Consider the following 18,094-nt stretch of genomic DNA (forward strand, 5'->3'; position numbering starts at 1 on the left):
TAAACGGAACAAAGATAGAAATGGCAGTAATTCAGTTTGAGGGACCCAGGTTTAAAGGATAAATGGCAAGCAAGAATAGGCCAAAGGGGGCGCCTGGGTGGCACAGCGGTTAAGCGTCTGCCTTCGGCTCAGGGCGTGATCCCGGCGTTATGGGATCGAGCCCCACGTCAGGCTCCTCGGCTATGAGCCTGCTTCTTCCTCTCTCACTCCCCCTGCTTGTGTTCCCTCTCTCGCTGGCTGTCTCTCTCTCTGTCAAATAAATAAATAAAATCTTAAAAAAAAAAAAAAAGAATAGGCCAAAGGCAAAATTACGAATAATGTAATAGCAGCTCAGGGCATTATGGGTAATAGAACCGAATGAATGAGCCAAAGGCAGAGGGATAATAGAGAAACAGGGCCGGCAGGCATCATGGGTAATGGACCCAAAACATGATGGCTAATTAAAGAAGCGTTAGAAGGATGATGGAAGTGAACAGGCAGAAATGGGCTAAGGGTAGTTCGGGAAATGAAGCTGAAATGAATGGGGCAGAGGCATGCTGGGTAATGGGACAGGAATGAATGGGCCAAAGATAGAAGCCGCAGTGACGCAAGGGGGGGCGGGGAGCAGAAGGCATGATGGGTAACAAAAGGGGTGGGTCTACGGCAACTGTCGCGTTAAATAGCTAAGGGGCATTGTGGGTAAGAAGAAGCAGGACAGGGTTCATATAACCGGTTAGAATTCTCCCGAGGCACTGTGGGAAGGGCCAGCACTTCCGGTTTTCGGTCGCCGGGTCTGGACTAGGGGGTTGCCCCTCTGCCGCGGTGCCTGGTGGGACGAGAGGCCTGACCTTGCTGCCTAGCAGCCTCTGCCGCGCAACCCACCTTTACCCGTGTCCCTCGACCCTAGCATATTAGCCAATGAACGTACCAGACCGATTACGTCACCAGGATCGGCCTCCTGTACCCGCCAGAGCCAATCAGAATGCTTCAAGGGCCAAAGCTGACCAATTACAGTGGCAATTTCGCCGAGGGGCGGAGTCGAAAGAGGGGGGGTGCCCTCTGGAGAGGGGCGGAGGCGACGAGTCAGTGGGCGTTTCAAAGTGCGCAGCGCAGACCAATGGTGGGCGAACACCGGAACCCGCGGCGTTGCGAGCCAATAGATGCGGTCGCCGCGGGCCAATGGGAAAGGCGGGGAGGTGTGCCTTGACCTGCCTATGAGTGGGAACCAATAGAAAAGAACGTCCCAAAGAGGTGGGTGGGACTCCTAGACATTACTCCAATTGCAAGGCCAGGCCTTGAAGCTAGTGGGCGGATCCCGGGGAATGCCGAACCAATGGGCTAGGAGGGGCGGGGCGACGGTGGTGGCGGCGGCGGCAGCGGGTTCGGTTGCGCGTGGCGCACGGGGTGGGAGCGGAGCCCAGGCCGGGTGCAGGCGCTGCCGCCAGTGAGAACCGGGGCCCGGAGCAGAGGGGGGTTTGGCTGGGACTGGACCCGGAGCGCGCGGGCCCTGACCTTCGCCCTCTGACCTTTCCCCTTGCAGGCGACCATGGGGAACGTCTTGGCCGCTAGCTCGCCGCCCGCAGGGCCGCCGCCGCCTCCCGCGCCCGCCCTCGTGGGACTGCCGCCGCCTCCGCCCTCTCCTCCCGGCTTCACGCTGCCGCCTCTCGGGGGCGGTCTGGGCGCTGGGGCTGGCGCGGGTCGAGGTTCGGAACGGACCCCCGGTGCTGCGGCCGGCAGCGCCGCAGGGACCGCGGACGATGGGGCCTGCGGCTGCCTGCCCAACCCCGGCACGTTCGAGGAGTGCCACCGGAAGTGCAAGGGTGAGGGGCGATGGACCCGGCGGGGGTGTGAGGCCCCGGATCTCGGGGGGAGGTGGAGCACTCAGAGGACCTTGGGAATTGGCACGGACCATTGGAAACATTTAACAGAGCGTTAGGAGTTGACGTTAGGATCGAATGGTGGAACGTTGGACTTGGGGCACAGAACGATGGGGTCCAATGGTGGAACCTCAGGTTGGAATGCCAGAGCGGTTGAGAAAAGCCTTAGGCGCCTCCAGGAGCCCTGAGGATCAGCCAAGCCAGCCTTCTTATGTCTTCGGGAAGGAAACTGAGGCCCAAGGTCACAGTGTCAGCAAGGGTCCAGTGGGGGTGGAACCCAAGGCTTCTGGATCTTGGCTTGGAACAGTTATTATAGCAAAAGTGGTGGTGACTTAACTGAGCACTGCTCTGGCGTTCAGTATGTGTTAATTCGTTAAGTCCTTGCAACGTCTCCACGTGGTGAGCTTACAGATGACATCTTACAGGTGACAAGTTTGACATAGAGAGGTAAAGTGACTCGCCTTGTGTCACATGGGTAGTAAGCGGTGACACTGGGATTTGGATGCAGGCAAAGAAAGGCCCTGGTCCTGGTCCCGTGTATTAGGTTAGACTGTCTCTTTATTGGTTGGGGTGCTTTGAGGTTGTGCTTGTGGGTCCTTGGAAGAGGGATAACTGGGATGGTAGGGAAGGAAGGGATGAGAGTTGGTGTGTTTGTGTAGGGGTGTGTGTACGTGTGTGGAGAATGACAGCGTTTCTCTTCTTCAGAGCTATTTCCCGTTCAGATGGAAGGTGTCAAGCTCACAGTCAACAAAGGGTTGAGTAACCATTTCCAGGTGAGCCTTCCTGGTGCCCTTACTCTCCAGAGGTCATCCCAACCATCTCCCTGCACCTACCCATACAACCCCCTCAATCCCCTCAAAGGGCTAGGCTCCTTGGCACCTGAAAAGACTCCGAGACACAATGCCAGTCTGACTGCTCATTGGGTCCAGGGAAGTGTTTAAGGACCCAGAACCCAGGGATGCCCCTCCACCCTTAACATCCATGCAGGAGTGAGGTACCGGGTATGTAGCCTGGACTCCAGCTTATCTTTTTTCTGAGTGTCTAATCTAGTCAGGCTGAACCTCCCAGTCTTCATCCCCTGCCCTACCCGGAGCTGCCTGTCTTTTCCTCCCCGGTGGGCAAGCCAGGTTGCCAAGAATTCCCACCCCAGGCTGGAAGGAAGCTTTGCTGGGGGCAGGTTCAGCTGGGTTTACTGGAGGGTGGCCCACAGACTCATCCCCCAGCCTGCCTTCCTCTCCCAGGTGAACCACACAGTAGCCCTCAGCACAATTGGGGAGTCCAACTACCACTTCGGGGTAACGTACGTGGGAACAAAGCAGCTGAGTCCCACAGAGGTGAGGTTCCTTTTGTCTTTTGTTCATTGTATCTTTCTTCTAACCCATATGTAGCCAAACACCAGGCAGAGGAGGCTCTGTTAATAGGAGGGCTGAGCTGCTGAGGGAGCTGAGGATGTTGGGAGGTGGGGACTGTCTCTCCAAGGTGCTTTGGAACATGGTCACTCCTGCATCCCGAAGCCTTGCTCTCTGCCCAGCCCTATGCTGGGTCAGAACCGGGGTCACCAGACGTGATGATCCAGAGTAGGCGGGGCCGAACTGTAGAATCATGCAGGGCTTTGAATGCCAAACAGGGCATTTAGACTTTCTCTAGGGGGCAGTGGAGAGCCACGGAAAGATTCGGACGGGGAAAGACGTGGTCAGATTTACGCTCTAGGACAGTCCCTCCGACTGCCATGCAGAGGCTGAGTTAAGGGAATGGGGGTGAAACTAGAGGCCTGGAAGGAGGCTGGGCAGAACACAGGTGGAGCTGAGGGACTGAATTAGGTCCCTCCTTATACCAACTCTTGCCATTCAGTGAGTTCGTTTATTCAGGAAACCTTCATTGTACTCCATTCTGTGCCCAGCCCTAAGCTGGGCAGTGTTGGAGACAGCAGTGACTGAAATGGCCCTGGCGTTCACAGTCAAGTAGAGAAAGGGGACAGACCTGTCCCCAGAGAGTGACAGTCCAGGGTAGGCAGGACTGAAATGCAGGGGGTGGGGGGTGGAGCTCAGAGAGGCACCTAACTCATCCTAGGTGGTCAGGGAGGGCTTCCTGGAGGAGGGGGGACCTCAATCCAAGGTTTTCTGATGCTAGGCTTTTCACCTAGGCTCACCACACATGTATTTCTATAACGCTAGACCTCTGATCTCTGACCTTGCCCTCTGCACCACAGGCATTCCCCGTGCTGGTGGGTGACATGGACAACAGCGGCAGCCTCAATGCTCAGGTCATTCACCAGCTGGGCCCTGGCCTCCGGTCCAAGATGGCCATCCAGGTGAGTGGGAGCCCAGTCAGCTGCTCCCCGAGCCACCCTGAGCACCCGGCTGCTCTCTACACTGTCCCTCCCCCTACAGACCCAGCAGTCAAAGTTCGTGAACTGGCAGGTGGACGGGGAGTACCGGGGTTCTGACTTCACAGCAGCCGTCACCCTGGGGAACCCAGACGTCCTGGTGGGCTCAGGTAAGAGGCCCGGGGCTTGGAGGGCAGTCCAGTCTCAGTCACAGCTTTCCTGGCAAATCCATCCCCTTCTCCAGACCTTCCTTTGCACCATCTAGGAACAGTCAGGGGCAGGAGTGATTTTGAAACACCCGGCAACGTAGCATGGGGCGCAGGCAAGTAGGTTCCGACCCCAGCTCTGCCACTGGCTTCACTGCAGCTATAGGCGAGTTCCCTCACCCCCGTGGGCCTCAGTTTCCTCGTCTGTAACGTGGTGCTTCCTCACGGGGCTGCTGAAGAGCTCACTCACGTTCTTCTGTATGAGAAACTTAAAGAGGCGTGGGGCCCGTAATGGGTCCCAGGGGAATGTGGGCTGCTTCTGTTACTCATGGGGCCCCGGTGGGTTGGGGGCAGAGATCCCAGGGTGGGCGGGTCCATGTGCAGTTCGCGCAGGTAGTCTGAGACAGAAGCTGACAAGGAAAGTTCCTGTTTGGGTTGGTGTAGACAGAGACCGCCTGACTTGTGCCTTTAGTCTAGTCTCTTCTTGGTTCCCTTTTTTTTTTTTTTCTTTTATTTTTTTGTTTCTGGGCGTTTGCCTTTGATTCCTTTACATTCAGCAGGAGTGCTGCCTGGGCGTGTTACCGTGTACATTCCAGGCACTGAGGATAAGGTGTAGCAAACCGAGGAGAACTCAGTTTGTCCTCCGGGAGCTTCCATTCCAGAGGCCCTGGACACAAGCACAGGAGAAAAAAAAGATGTCAGGTGACGGGAGCTGGGAAAGATTAGCGCTTTGGGAGGGGTGGGTGGGATCCTCAGAGAAAGCCTCCTTACGTAGGTGATACTTGATTAAAGATTTAAAAAGGACTTGAGGGCAGGTGCCAAGTGGCTGTGTGGGGAAAGAACTCTCCAGCCCGTGGCAACAGTGAGCACAAAGGCCCTGAGGCAGGACGTTTTACTGGAACGCCAGGAGGGGAGTGGCTCTAACGGGTGGGGAAAGAAGGAGAGCTGGAAGTCACAGGGGTCAAGGGCCCAAGTCAGCTGAGACTTTGTGGGCTTCAGCCTTCACTCTGAGTCGGGGGCCACACTGAGGGTTGCAAGCGTGAGAGGGACAGGAGCTGATTTAGCTTCTGATGGTACCCGCCGTGCTGCCCCGTGGAGAGCCGGCAGTGAGAGGCCTCACCTTGGGGGCACCGGAGGGGTGTGGAGTGGTCGGTCCTGATGTACACTGAAAGGGGAGCCCGTAGGTTTGGGCTTGAACAATTGGAAGGATGGGAGTGCGCGTTCCCACATCTGTGTCTGTCCTGCTGCCGCTTGCTCAGTCTTGGAGAGCCCGCTGTCGGGCGTTGGGTTGCTTTGCGAAGGCAGGAAGCCTGAATCCCAGGGAGAGCCCTCGGTTCTGTCTGCTGGGGGCTGGGGAGCCTCTTCAGAGGACATGCGGCCTCTGAGCTCCCCCAGGAAGAGAAGGGGCTGCCCCGGCAGGGAGGAGGGGAGCAGCTGGAACGGGGGAGGAGAGAGGGGAGGGCCATCCCACCAAACCCAGTGGCTGGAGGAAGCTGGGCATGAGGGGCCTCCTAGGCGAGGCTGCATCCACGGGTCCCACAGAGGCATGAGGAACCTCAGGAAGAAACACGTCGTGGCCCCTGCCGACCTGACGTCATCACCCCTCTCTGCTCACGTGCTCCCTGCAGTTGGGCCACATGAGCTTTTCTGAGACTTTCTGGAACTGCTGCATTTTTTCTACCCCATGACCTTTTCACATGCTGTCCCTACTGCTTGGAGCTCTTCTCTCTGGTCTTGATGTGGCTAAATGAGTAGTTCCAGGGCACAGCTCACCCCCCCAGAAAGACCTTCCATGAGGAAAGCCGTGCGCGGTTAGCGCTGCATCGCCTCCCTCTCCCCCCCGGGCTTTGCAGTGCTTCCCCCCGGGATCTCCCGCCTCATCACCTGCCTCCCACACGAGGGTGGCAGCCCTTCTGGGGCAGGAGCTTGCTTGTCTCATTTGCCGCTGCGCGCCGAGCGCCTGGAACCGTGCCAGGAACAGAATAGGCGCTGAGAAAATCCCGGACAAGGGAGCCAGTGGTGGTAGTGGCACGTCCCGTGTGGTGCTTCTTGCCCTTGGTCAGGCCCTAGGCGTGTGATGCGCGTCCTCTCCTTCAGCCATTCTAGGCACTGGGAGTAGAGCAGTGAGGAGAACGGCTTGTTGGATTCTCTCAACAGCCCCGTGAGGTAGGTGCTGCCATTCTCCTCCTCTTGCTGAGAACCAGAGAGGGGAAGCGCTTCCCAAGGACGCACAGCGGGTCAGACTCCAGAATCTTCTCTGTGGCCCCGGGCACACCCACCGCTGGCCTCCCAGTCCCCCTTCCCTGGAGCCCAAGGCCACCGGGGACACTCCTCCTCGCCTGGTTCTTTTCGTTGCCTCTGATGACGCTGGTAACCTCATCTGTCACGAGGGCACAAAAACGGCAACGCCCCCGCTGCCCCGGGTGAAGGATCTGGAGTGGGAGAGTCCGTCTTCAGCCCTCAGTGTGAGGCCAGGTGCACAGTTGGGGTTCTGTCTTGTGTTGGAGCTCCATGTTGGCCTGCAGCGGGCAGGGGGTGCCCCCATTTCCCCGGTGAGGAAGAGGAGGCCCAGGGGCGGAATCAGGCACCTGGGCTCACAGAACAAGGAAACCGAGAAGCTAGAATGTGAATCGTGGCCCAGCTCGAGGCCGTGTATTCCTTCTCGGGGCCCTCCCTGTGGCCTCGGCCTCCTCCTGAGAACCTAGCATGTGCCCAGCCCTCGGCAGGGCGGTGCCAGGACACAGCAGTGACTGAGACAGCCCCGTGCGGGGGGACATTTTATTTTATTTCATCTGAAAGTTTATTTATGTATTTATTTGAGAAGAGAATTAAGGGGAGAGGGAGAAGCAGACTCCCTGCTGAGCAGGGAGCCCGCCACGGGGCTCGATCCCAGGACCCCGGGATCACGACCCGAGCCGAAGGCAGACGCTTCACTGACTGAGCCACCCAGGCATCCTGGGACATGTGCTTTTAAACAATCACATGGTGACTTTGATACTGTTGTGAAAAATCCTACACGGGAAAAGTTCAGGTTGCTTAGTGAAAGCTTATAACTACTGTTGTGTCTCCCCCCCCCCCCCCCCCGCACACACACACCCATCTCGCCTAAAGCGACAGGGACAGCTTCTCTGAGATGGTGGTGTTGGGTCAAGAACGGGGAGGAGAGCACTGCTCCGAAGGCCCATGGAGCACAGGGTGCAGAGAGCAGAAAGTCGGCCTGTCTGGCTGGGACCAAGAACTGCGCTCCCTTCGGGCACCGCCCTTACCCGAGCATCTGCCCCGGCGTGTGTGCCGGTCCTGCCCCGGCTGACCTCCCCAGGGACTCCTGGTGTGGGTCCCAGGCAAGCAGGGGAAAGGCCAGGGGGAGTCGGCCCAAACCTCCCCGCTGCCCCGGCTCTGTCTCCCGCTCCCTGCCCAGCCGGTTTGGGAGGTGGGTCTGGAGGTGTGACGCTCGCCCAAGGCCACCTCCCTGCTCACAGACCTCACTCACTCTCTTTCCTTCGGACGGGGTTCTTCCCGGCCACTCCACCCGCTGCAGAATGGCCCCCTCTTGAGAACCCAGGGGCCCTGCCTCAGCGAGCCTACAGGCCTTGGGGCAGGGGCGGGGTGTGGACGCAAGTGGGAGGGACCGGCTGAGTTCAGGAGATAACAGGTGCAGGAGGGGTGAGGACTGTGAAGAACTGCGAGCAGGGCAGCCCCCAGGGGAAGAGGCCCGGGGAACGTGCTTGGGGAGGGAGAATGGGGCAAGCTGTGGAAACAAGTCAGGTTCCATGGGGAGCAGGAGAGGGAGAGGCAGTGGAGAGCACATTCTGACCCCAGTTCTCAGACTCCCAGTGGCCTGTGTCTCCCCGCCGACTGCAGGGCAGGGGGAAGGTGAAAGCAGGGAGGCCGGGGCCAGGCGACTGCATGGTCCCATGGTGACAGTGGCTGTCATCGGGGGGCGTGCTGGAGAGAAGTAGCCCAATCCAGGAAACATTTCGGTGCGGATATGTAGGTGTCCAGACTAAGCAGGGGGGACAGTGTGCGCCCAGGGAAGAGGGAGCTTCTTGTGTTCATACTGTCTAGAGCGACATGGCTGGGTCATGGAAACAGGAAGGGCCCGATTTTGAATCTGGGGCCCCGCCATGCAGGACCCTGCAGCTGGGTCTCCGGGGCACTGGGGAACCATGGCAAGTTCTGAGCAGGAGGAGAACGGGGTTAGGTGTGTATGTGAACAAGATCCCTCCCTGCTGCAGGTGAAATTGCTTGGACAGGGCAAGAAAGGCCAGGAGATAGGAGGGATGTTCGGTGGTCCCCCGACCCCAAGTCCCAGTAGGTGCCAGAGCTGAGAGGCCAGAGACTTTTGAGTTGAAGTCCCAGTCTCTGTGAGCACAGAGTTACTCTTCCCTCAGGGGCCCCATTTCCCCCCACGTTGAGTGAGGGGACAAGTCGTGCCCGGGCTGTGCTGGCAGCTTCACTGCTGGCAGGAGGGGTGACCCAAGTCTTCTGCTCTAGCGGGGAAGGAATGCACCCCGAGGCTCACTGAAGCTCAGAGGGGCCAGCTCAGCCCACTCCTGCCCAGAAAACACAGTACCAGAGCCGCGACGCCAAGCCCTCAGCCTCCCTGGCCCCAGTGGCAGCCCCCATCTGGAATGGAGAGGCCCCTGACCTGTGTGCTCATTCCTGCTCCGTCCCTGTCCCTGTCCCAGCGTTGTGGCTCTCCCCCTGCCCCTCACGCCTCTGCTTTCAGCTCTCCCTGTGTCCCTGTGCCCTGCTCTGCCTTCCCCTTTCCTCCGTCCTCTTCCTCGCTGGCTCGTGACCTCAGCCTGACTGCGTTGTCTCGGTCTCCCCTGGGAATCTTCTGTCCCTCTCTCCCTCCCTCTCTCTCTGATTCTGTTTCCACTTCTCCACGTAGGTGTCCTGTTTCCTCCCTCACCGTCACTCCCTCTGCATCTCCGACTCTCTTCCTTCCCGGTTCTGTAGATCCCGCTTGTGGTGTCTAGTCTGCTAGGCTCCAAAGACAGGCACGAATGCGTAGTCCTGGGCTCCAGGAATCTAGCCCAGCAGCAGACAGTCGCTTCTTGTTAGCCACTCCCGGGGGCCTCGGGGCCGGCCCCACTGCCAAGGGGCAGGGGGAGCAGCTGTAGGCCTCAGCGTGGCCAGTCCTCGCGATCACTGAGCACTGGACACTGCACTGCGCCTCATTCGCTCCTGGAGACTTTCATGCCACCTCGAGAAGTAGTACTGTTGACAGAGAAGTGGCCCCAGTGGCCCGCCGTTACTGCATGGGCGAGTGGTGGGGCTGGGATTCGAACCCAGGCTGTCTGGCCCCCGAGGCCTGCTCATTTAACAGTCCTGCCCTCCTGCCTCTCCCAGCGGCAGGGGGTTCAGAATCCAGGCTCTCAGGGAGAGGTGGAGAGGCTCAGATTCTGCCCCTGATACAGTCTTGTGACTGCGGGTCAGTGAGTCACTCCCTTAGCCTCCGTGGACAATGAATGCCCGCCTACCAAGGGGTAGGCCCTGAGCCTCCAGCAGGGGCGCACCTGGAAGGCTGCCTGGAGCAGGAGTTTGGCCGTGCAGAAACTGACCACTGAGCCAAGGTGACCCCCCCCCCACCATCTCACCCGCAGGAATCCTTGTGGCCCACTACCTCCAGAGTATCACGCCGTGTCTGGCCCTGGGCGGGGAGCTCGTCTACCACCGGAGGCCCGGGGAGGAAGGCACTGTCATGTCTCTAGCTGGGAAGTACACATGTGAGTCTAGGGGCAGGGGTTGGGGCCGGGTCCAGCGTCCTGCCTTCCACATGCCCCACGCCCCCTTGGTTTTCTGCGCCCCCCCCCCACTCTCTTACAGTGAACAACTGGTTGGCGACGGTAACGTTGGGCCAGGCAGGCATGCATGCCACCTACTACCACAAAGCCAGCGACCAGGTGAGCCGGGCCAGGGACCCGTTGCGAGGGCGCACTTCGCGGGCGAGGGCGGCCAGGCGCCGGAGTGCCAGGGAGTCGGGCCTGGGAAGCTGACCCTTGCGCGTCGCCTGGGGCCCTCCAGCTGCAGGTGGGCGTGGAGTTCGAGGCCAGCACGAGGATGCAGGACACCAGCGTCTCCTTCGGGTACCAGCTGGACCTACCCAAGGCCAACCTCCTCTTCAAAGGTACAGGCCTCGGTTTCCCTGCTTGGAAACAGGTGGGCGTCAGGTGATTCGGCCCCAAGTGGGTGTGTAGGCCGAAGGACATGGTGGAGGGTGGCTTGCTGGCACTTGTGGGGGCCTGCAAACTCCGTGGAGACACTTGGCGCCCACCACGCCCACTCCTCGCCGGGCCACTGACTCTCCCGCCGCACACTTGCTCCTCCTCTTTCTTTCCCCACAAGTGGGAGGCAGCCCGGAGTGCATCTGGGCCATCCTGCTCCTCTGACCGCAGTGGAGACAGGCTTCCTCAGGGCCACTGCCACAGCCCGGTCCAGAGCCTCCTCCCGGGCCGGCTCTGGGCCTCACGTTAAGTCTTGAGCCTTTCTTCTCGGACTTCAGTGGTTCTCAGGTTGGCATGTGTGAAGACCGCCCCGGGAAGCCGCCTCCATCAGCCGCGGGCAGGGCTCCTGCGGGCGGCCATGGGGCCCAGGGACTTACTTGCCTCTGAAGCCGACCCGCGCCTGCCTCTCCATCCCTCCTCTGCAGTCAGCCCGGTCCCAGAGGCTGGGTGGGGTTCCAGCTCTGCTGCTCCTCGGCTCCCGTGAGATGAGTGACCGGCCCTTTCCACGGGGTGGGGACGGCCCCACGTGCCTGCACGTGTCTGGCGCACGACCCCTATGGAAGGTGTTAGTGTGTGTTCAGTTACAGAGGAACTGCTGTGTGCCCAGCCTCTGTGCCCGGGAACAAAGTGGCGGCCAGGCCCTGCCCTCCCGAGGCTCACAGTTGGGGGTGTGACCCACCCATCCCCGGAGTGCGAAGACCTGACGTGGTCCCAATTGGGATGGGGGAGCCCAGGGTGTAGCAGAGGGCTTCTGGAGGGGAGGGGTCATCAAGCGGGTTGCGGGGGACAGACAAGCCAGTTGCCTCCTGGGGCTGGAGACTTGGGGTTCGGGAAGAGGTTTCCAGGTGGTAGGAACAGTATGGTCAGAGGCCTAGAAGCCAGCAGTCTGGCTGGTGGATGTCTGAGGCGGCCTAGAGCGTGCACGGGGCCGGGGCCGGGAGCTGGCTCTCAACACAGGTGTCTCCCCACAGGCTCCGTGGACAGCAACTGGATCGTGGGCGCCACGCTGGAGAAGAAGCTCCCGCCCCTGCCCCTGACGTTGGCCCTCGGGGCCTTCCTGAATCACCGAAAGAACAAGTTCCAGTGTGGCTTTGGCCTCACCATCGGCTGAGCCCCTCCTGGCCCCAGCCTTCCACCCTTCCTCCTTCAGATCCCACCTCCCCCTCCCCCTGCCACGGAGGGGAGACCTGAGCCCTCCTCCCCCTCCCTTCCCTCCCTCCTCGGGGGTCAGGGGGGCAGTGGAAAGGAGGGGACCCATCACCCCAGCAGCTGAGGGGGGTTCTGGAACCACGGGCGCTTCAGGATTCCGAGCACTAGGGGCAGGGTGCCCAGTGGGCCTGGAGTCCCAGAAGGGATTCCGGAATCGAGGGGCACGCCGATTCTGAGCACCAGGGGCAGAGGCGGCCAGACAACCTCAGGGAGGTGTTGGGGCATCCCAGTCCCCCCAAAGGGCCCTGGGCCCGGCCCTGAGGGGGCAGCAAGAAGAGGAGATTCCCCGTCCCCGGTCAGTCTGCCCCCGCCCACTTTCCCACCCATCCCTCAGTATAAATCATGTTTATAAGTTATGGAAGAACCGGGACATTTTACAGAAAAAAAAAAATCCAACAAAAAATATATGTGAAAAAAAGTGAACCAGGCGGCGTCTGTTTTGCTCTGTGTGTCTGGAGCCCCTTTTGCCGGGTCCACCCAGACTGACCTCGCAGGCGGCCAGCAGGGGGCGCTGCAGGGCGGGACCGGGAGGGCTGACAAACTGCACGGGAGTCCAGCCTGGCCTGAGATCACACATCCTCCCTTTGACTTGTGTGACTTCTGCTGGGACATCACAGGCCCGCCCTCACCGGCAGGGCTGGGTCTTGTGGTCACTCACCCCAGCTTGGCCTGGCCAGGCCAGAGAGGCTGCGGCCACAGGGGTGACGGCGTGTCCGTGCAGCGATCGGGGCACAGGCTGGGCATTTCAGGTTGTGGAAGGGGCAGGGGACGACGTATTAAGACCTCTTTGTGACAGGAAGGTCAGAGCCTTCAGAAGCCTCGCAAGGATTCCAGCACCTGGAAAGACTTGAGAGTCAATTAACTCTGCCTGGGGACGGGGAGGGGGGGCAAAGGGCTTCCGGGGAGGGACTGGAGTCCGACTCTGGTCTGGCTACCGATGGCTCCTTGGCTCACGTAGGTGGGGAGGGGGTAGAGGTGTGGGTTTTGCCCACCTAGGCTTCCAGTGAATTCTCACACCCCTGACCTCTCCAGACAGGAACTGAAACCCTGTCTGGCACGCAAACACACACACACACACACACACACACATATACACACGGTTTGGGGAGGGAGGACGGCTATTGAGCAGAGATGACCCCTCGTTACCCGGAGAAGCCACCCCACTCCTTCCCTACCAGTAACGCCAAAGCCAACAGGCCTCGGCCTGGCTGGCCCTGGGGCTGCCTTCCTGGGATAAGGCTTGTGGCCTCCTCGGACCCCATGGTACCCAGCGCTTCCACACCCTGAGGGAGCAGGAATGAAGCCCAGCCCTCCTTTCCCGTGCGGCCTCCCCCAACTCAGCTGAACTGGGCTTCTCTGTGGGACAGCCGGCACTGGGAAGGTGACAGTGCTCCGTGGGGCCCGTCGGAGCAGGTCGTGCCAGGAACAGCTCTCGGGATTTCGTACACACAGCGGCTTGCATCACCGAATGGTGGTGTAAATGCAACCATTTCCCTGGTCTTGTGAACCAAGAAGTAGAGTGTTCAGATAAGCCAGATCATCTGCCCAAGGTCGTGTAGCTGGCAGAGCCCCGATTTAGGCCCTGACCGTTTCATTCTAGAGTCCGCAGTCCTAGCCGGGCGCGCGCCTGCTTCAAGCCCGGTGAAGGCTGGGATCTACAATGTGTGTGTTAGGGAGAAGGGCCGGATCTTCATTCCGCAAACGCGGAGCGGGGCTGAGAGAGCTGCTCACCTGTATCCAAGGTCACAGCCAAAGAGGGAGCGAGGACTAAAACCCAGGTTTACACAGTCCCCACCCCTCCCATCCCGTCTTTGGGCCTTTGGTGCCCTTCTCCCTAAGTCCCCCTGGGCCCCCAGCCACCTCCCCTCAGAACCCAGGAATCCAAGCCCCCAGCCTTCTCTTTTCCTCTGACCCAGGATTTCAGACCCCCAGGCCCCTCTCCAAACTTTATTCATCCATCCACAGGAAAAGAGAAAGGCGGGGAATGGGCGCTGGGGGCAGCTGCAGCTCCTTCCCCTTGAGTGCCTAGCCCCCCAGAACGGAGGAAGGTGCCTGAGTGACTGGGTAAAATGTCACCTCCTTTGTGGGGGCTGGGGGGGCATCACAGGGCCTCCACCCCCCCCACACCGCCTTCCCCCTGCCTGCTGTGTGAAGGGGGGACAGCCCACCTCGTGACTGGGGGCTGGCCCTCCTCGCCGCGGCCCGGGAGGAGTGGGCGGGGCAGGGGGAACATTATAATTGGACGGGTCTGGGATCCCTGAGTCCTACTCAGCCCAAGCGGAGGCGGAGGAAGAGGTTTCCCCAGGAGCCGGTGAGAAACAGCGTTCGGGGCACAGAGACCAGCTCAGGACTTCTGTGAGGGACGGGCTGGGGCGAGGTGACTGCCATCCGCCAGGGTCAGGACAGAAGCAGCAGCTGGGGATGAGGACCGGGTCGGACCTAGGGGAGGAGTGGGCGGCAGGGACATCCCGTCTTGGCTAGAAGGAAGGTGGGGGGGGGGAGCAGCTGGACCTGTCGGGACGTATCAAGAGCCCACGAATTGTCACTGTCATTTATGGAGCACCTCCTGGGTGCCCTCTCAGATCGCCATTAGTTGGAGGCGCAGGGGTGGCGGCGGGGCGGGAGGCAGGGGCGCGGCCAGGTAGCTAGAGAGCTCATCTTTTGGGGAGGACTTTTAAATGAGAAGTTAGCTAATAGGTGAAAGGTGACGTTTAGATGTGAAGTTGGGTTTAGAATGTAAAGGCAGAACGAGGAATGTGAGGTTGGAATTTGTAAGCCACAGTTGGGGCTCACATGGAACTCGGGGCAGGGTAAGTGGAATTTGAACCCTCGAATAGGGGAATGGAATTTGGGCGGCGGAGGCAGACCTGGTGACGGGAGATAGGAGGAGACAATGAGGGAGTTGAATAAACAATGGAAGGACCGCTTGGTAAATGTTTGTGATTGGATTCGGCTGATGCAGATAATAGGGCGCGGGTGAGACTTGGGAGGCGGGGAACGGGTGGGGCGGGGCGGGGCTCTGGGTGGGAGGGGTCCCCACTGGCTGTTGATTGACATTTCTCCCTCAACCTGACCAATCGCAGGCTGGAAGATGAAAGTTCTGTGGGCGGCGCTGGTGGTCGCGCTCCTGGCAGGTATGTGGGCGGGTCTTGCTCAGGTTCCGTGCCCCTTCCCCTCTCTTCCTCACCTGTACCCCCTCCCCCCCTTTCATCCCTGGGTCCCTTCTGCTGATCTGTCTCCCCTTGAGGGGAGGCCCAGGTGAAAGGCCTCACAGCCACTGGCTCTGAGCAGCAGTTTTACTCTCTCTGGGCCTCAGTTTCCCTATCCTTAAAACAGGAGTTACAACAGTTCTTAATGAGTTGTTGCCAGGCAGGTAGAGAGCATTAGGTTAGTGTCCGCTGTGACTAGTTCTATTCATCACCACAGCATGGCCCTGCATGGAGCAGACACAGCCGCTCAATATATCCCTGCCAGGTGATGTCCCCACCCACCCACTCCCTGCACGCCAGTGCCCTAAAGCGCAGGAGCATTTATGGAGCACCTACTGTGTACCAGGTACTGTGTGCCTGGTGGGGGTGACTGCCGTTGAACTTGCTCTGTGCAGGATGCTGGGCCGATGTGGAGCCGGAGCCGAAGCCGGAGGCGGAGCCGAAGCTGGAAGGGGAGTCGAAGCTGGAGCCCGAGGCCGGGAGGCAGACTGGCCAGCCCTGGGAGCTGGCGCTGGCCCGCTTCTGGGATTACCTGCGCTGGGTGCAGACGATGTCTGAGCAGGTGCAGGAGGATGTGCTCAGCAACCGGGTCATCCAGGAACTGACGTGAGTGCTCCTGCCACTCCCGGCGGTTAGCGCCTTCTGGACCCCCGGCCTCCGCCCGGCTGGGTTTCTGTGTGTCCCTGTCGCCAACTCTTCGGCATCTCTGCTCCTATCTTGCTTCCTCTTTGCATTACGAGCTCCCGGCTTGATGGGCTCCTCCGCCTCTTTCTCAGCGCTTCCTGCCCCTGGCCGCCCGGCCATCAGCCCGTCCGCCTAGCCCAGGCCCTCGCACCCTTCCCTTTCGCCCCTGCTGCTGCTCTGTCCCCATCTTGCCCTCCCCCTCCTGGTTTTCCCGGAACACACACGCTCGCGCCCTCTCGGCCCCCAGGACGCTGATGGAGGAGACCCTGAAGGAGGTGAAGATGTACACGGAGGAGGTGGAGGAGCAGCTGGGCCCCTTGACCTCGGAGATGCAGGCCCGCGTGACCAAGGAGCTGCAGGCGGCGCAGGCGCGGCTGCGCTCGGACATGGAGGACGTGCGCAGCCGCCTGACGCAGTACCGCGGCGAGCTGCAGGCCATGCTGGGCCAGAGCAGCGACGAGCTGCGCGCGCGCCTCACCTCGCACCTGCGCAAGCTGCGCAAGCGCCTGCTGCGGGACGCCGAGGACCTGCAGAAGCGCCTGGCCGTGTACCGCGCCGGCGTGCGCGAGGGCACCGAGCGCAGCATGGACACCATCACCCAGCAACTCTGGCCGCTGGTGATGCATGTGCGCACGCGCCAGGCCATCGCCCGCTCCGAGGGCGCGCTGCCGCTGCGCGAGCGCGCCGAGGCCCTGGGCCAGCACCTGCGCGGCCAGCTGGAGGAGGTGGGCAGCCGCGCCCGCAGCCAGCTGGAGGAGGTGCGCGAGCAGGTGGAGGTGATGCGGGCCAAGCTGGAGGAGCAGGCCGAGCAGATGCGCCAGCAGGCCGAGGCCTTCCAGGCCCGCCTCAGGAGCTGGTTCGAGCCCCTGGTGGAAGACATGCAGCGCCAGTGGGCCGAGCTGGTGGAGAAGGTGCAGGCGGCCGTGGGCACTGGACCCACCACCGCGCCCGTTGAGACACAATGAGGGCCTGACACGTGCTGCCTGGCTCCTCCCCACCCCCACCCCCCCGTCCATGCCCCCCCCCCCCCACCTCCCCGCAGCCTACAGGAGGCCCTGGCCCTGCCCCAGCTGTCCTCTGGAGGGCCCTAGCTTAATAAAGAGTCACCAAGCTCCACAGCAGCCGCTGGGCCTCCGTGTGTGATTTCTGCCGCCTTGTGCCTCGGTTTCTCGCTCCTTGCCCACACTGGCCACACAGCTCCGTCTTGTGCGTCGGTTCCCTTTGTCTCTCTTGATCTCGGTGTTCGCTTCCTTCTGTCCCTTTCAGAGTCTCCCCTTTTGCACTGTCTCCTCTCAGCAGGGCGCACTCCCTCTTCTTTACCCTCTCTGTCCCTTCTGGCTCTGAGACCTGGTTCTGGAAGAGATCCATTCCTGGAATAAATGCTGTGGTCGCCCCTGACTACAGGGAGGAGGTGGGAAGCAATCTCTCCGAGCCTGGTTTTGCTCAGCTTCGGGATACCTGCTCCCTGGAGTTGGGACCCCCAAAGACCGGAAGCCACTGCCATGAGGATTAAGCCCTTATTGTCGCTCTCCTGTCTTATCTGATTCTGCCTCCTGCCCTCTCCTGGCCGCCTGGCCCGCTCTGGCTGAGAGGCTTCATTTTTCTGGCTTCCTGTTTTCCCCCACCTCTTTTTTAATCTCTTTCTCCTCCAGTTTCTTTCCCGCCCCGCCTGATTTCTTGTTTCCCTTCTCCCCCCATCTGGGTTTGCCCTTTCTACCGTTTTGTCAGGCTTGGGCCCCCTCTGCCTTTCGCGTTCCCTCTGGGTTAACAAGTCTCATCAGAGCCGTGCTTCCCTGTCCCCTGCCCTCATTCTCCTTCCCTCTGTCCTCCAGCTGGGTTGCTGACCGCTTGTCTATCCCAACAAGCCTACTGGGTGCTGGATCCTGGCTGGAGAGAAGGCAGCTGCCCTTCCCCCAATTCCCCATAAGGGGCTGCACTGCCCCCCTCCCCCCAGTCCTGGGGTCCTTGGCTGGGAGCCAGTTGGTTGACACTCAGGAGCAGTGAGGACTGGAGCCCGGAGCTGCCCGCTGGCATTCTCTCCCACCCCCTCAATTCTCAGAGGAGGGGATCAGGGTTCCCAGCCCAGGAGACAGGCTGGGGCTTGAGCTTGTAACTTCCAGGCCCAGCCTGCGCACACCCATGTGGCTCCAGCCTACTCTGCACTCCCAGCTTTTGCCAACTGCCCCGAGTGCCCTTGTGGAGGCAGGCTCTCCTCCCCACCCCCCAGATGACTCACCCCAGGCTTGGTGAGGAGGAGAAGGGTCAGTGGGCTCAGAGGCAGGGAGCCCATCCCAGCCAAGTGTGCTGCTGATTCACTGTGTGCCCCGGAACTGGGGTCAAGCCCTCTGAACCACATGTCAATGGTGGGGGCTGG

General features: G+C 60.6%; 2 protein-coding genes across 3 annotated transcripts; both read left to right on the forward strand.

Annotated features, from left to right (window-relative positions):
* The first annotated feature begins 1,295 nt into the window (after positions 1–1,295).
* On the forward strand, positions 1,296–12,250 carry TOMM40 (translocase of outer mitochondrial membrane 40). Its single transcript, XM_045812839.2, has 10 exons — positions 1,296–1,423; positions 1,520–1,799; positions 2,562–2,629; positions 3,098–3,190; positions 4,066–4,167; positions 4,247–4,352; positions 9,998–10,120; positions 10,221–10,297; positions 10,419–10,521; positions 11,590–12,250. Exons 2-10 carry the CDS (start codon positions 1,526–1,528, stop codon positions 11,727–11,729), a joined length of 1,086 nt encoding a protein of 361 aa, XP_045668795.1. The 5' UTR covers positions 1,296–1,423; positions 1,520–1,525; the 3' UTR covers positions 11,730–12,250.
* A 1,752-nt stretch (positions 12,251–14,002) lies between these two features.
* Positions 14,003–16,841, forward strand: APOE (apolipoprotein E). 2 transcript variants are annotated; one of them, XM_045812729.2, is made up of 4 exons: positions 14,003–14,138; positions 14,911–14,961; positions 15,432–15,642; positions 15,968–16,841. In XM_045812729.2, exons 2-4 carry the CDS (start codon positions 14,919–14,921, stop codon positions 16,683–16,685), a joined length of 972 nt encoding a protein of 323 aa, XP_045668685.1. In that variant the 5' UTR covers positions 14,003–14,138; positions 14,911–14,918; the 3' UTR covers positions 16,686–16,841. The 2 variants fall into 2 exon arrangements, with proteins under 2 accessions (XP_045668685.1, XP_087727016.1); XM_087870890.1 differs by having other exon boundaries at positions 14,129–14,204.
* The last annotated feature ends 1,253 nt before the right edge of the window (positions 16,842–18,094 follow it).

Source organism: Ursus americanus, chromosome 21, assembly GCF_024610735.1.
Source record: "Ursus americanus isolate L20-20 chromosome 21, mUrsAme1.1.p, whole genome shotgun sequence".
Classification (NCBI taxonomy): Eukaryota; Metazoa; Chordata; class Mammalia; order Carnivora; family Ursidae; genus Ursus; species Ursus americanus.

Bases quoted from the DNA above. Each gene is read 5' to 3' on its own strand.
- APOE (XM_045812729.2), top strand. From the start codon at position 14,919: ATGAAAGTTCTGTGGGCGGCGCTGGTGGTCGCGCTCCTGGCAG. The intron at 14,962-15,431 runs GTATGTGGGCGG...TGCTCTGTGCAG, and splicing joins GGTGGTCGCGCTCCTGGCAG to GATGCTGGGCCGATGTGGAG. The intron at 15,643-15,967 runs GTGAGTGCTCCT...CTCGGCCCCCAG, and splicing joins CGGGTCATCCAGGAACTGAC to GACGCTGATGGAGGAGACCC.
- TOMM40 (XM_045812839.2), top strand. From the start codon at position 1,526: ATGGGGAACGTCTTGGCCGCTAGCTCGCCGCCCGCAGGGCCGCCGCCG. The intron at 3,191-4,065 runs GTGAGGTTCCTT...TCTGCACCACAG, and splicing joins AGCAGCTGAGTCCCACAGAG to GCATTCCCCGTGCTGGTGGG. The intron at 4,353-9,997 runs GTAAGAGGCCCG...TCTCACCCGCAG, and splicing joins AGACGTCCTGGTGGGCTCAG to GAATCCTTGTGGCCCACTAC.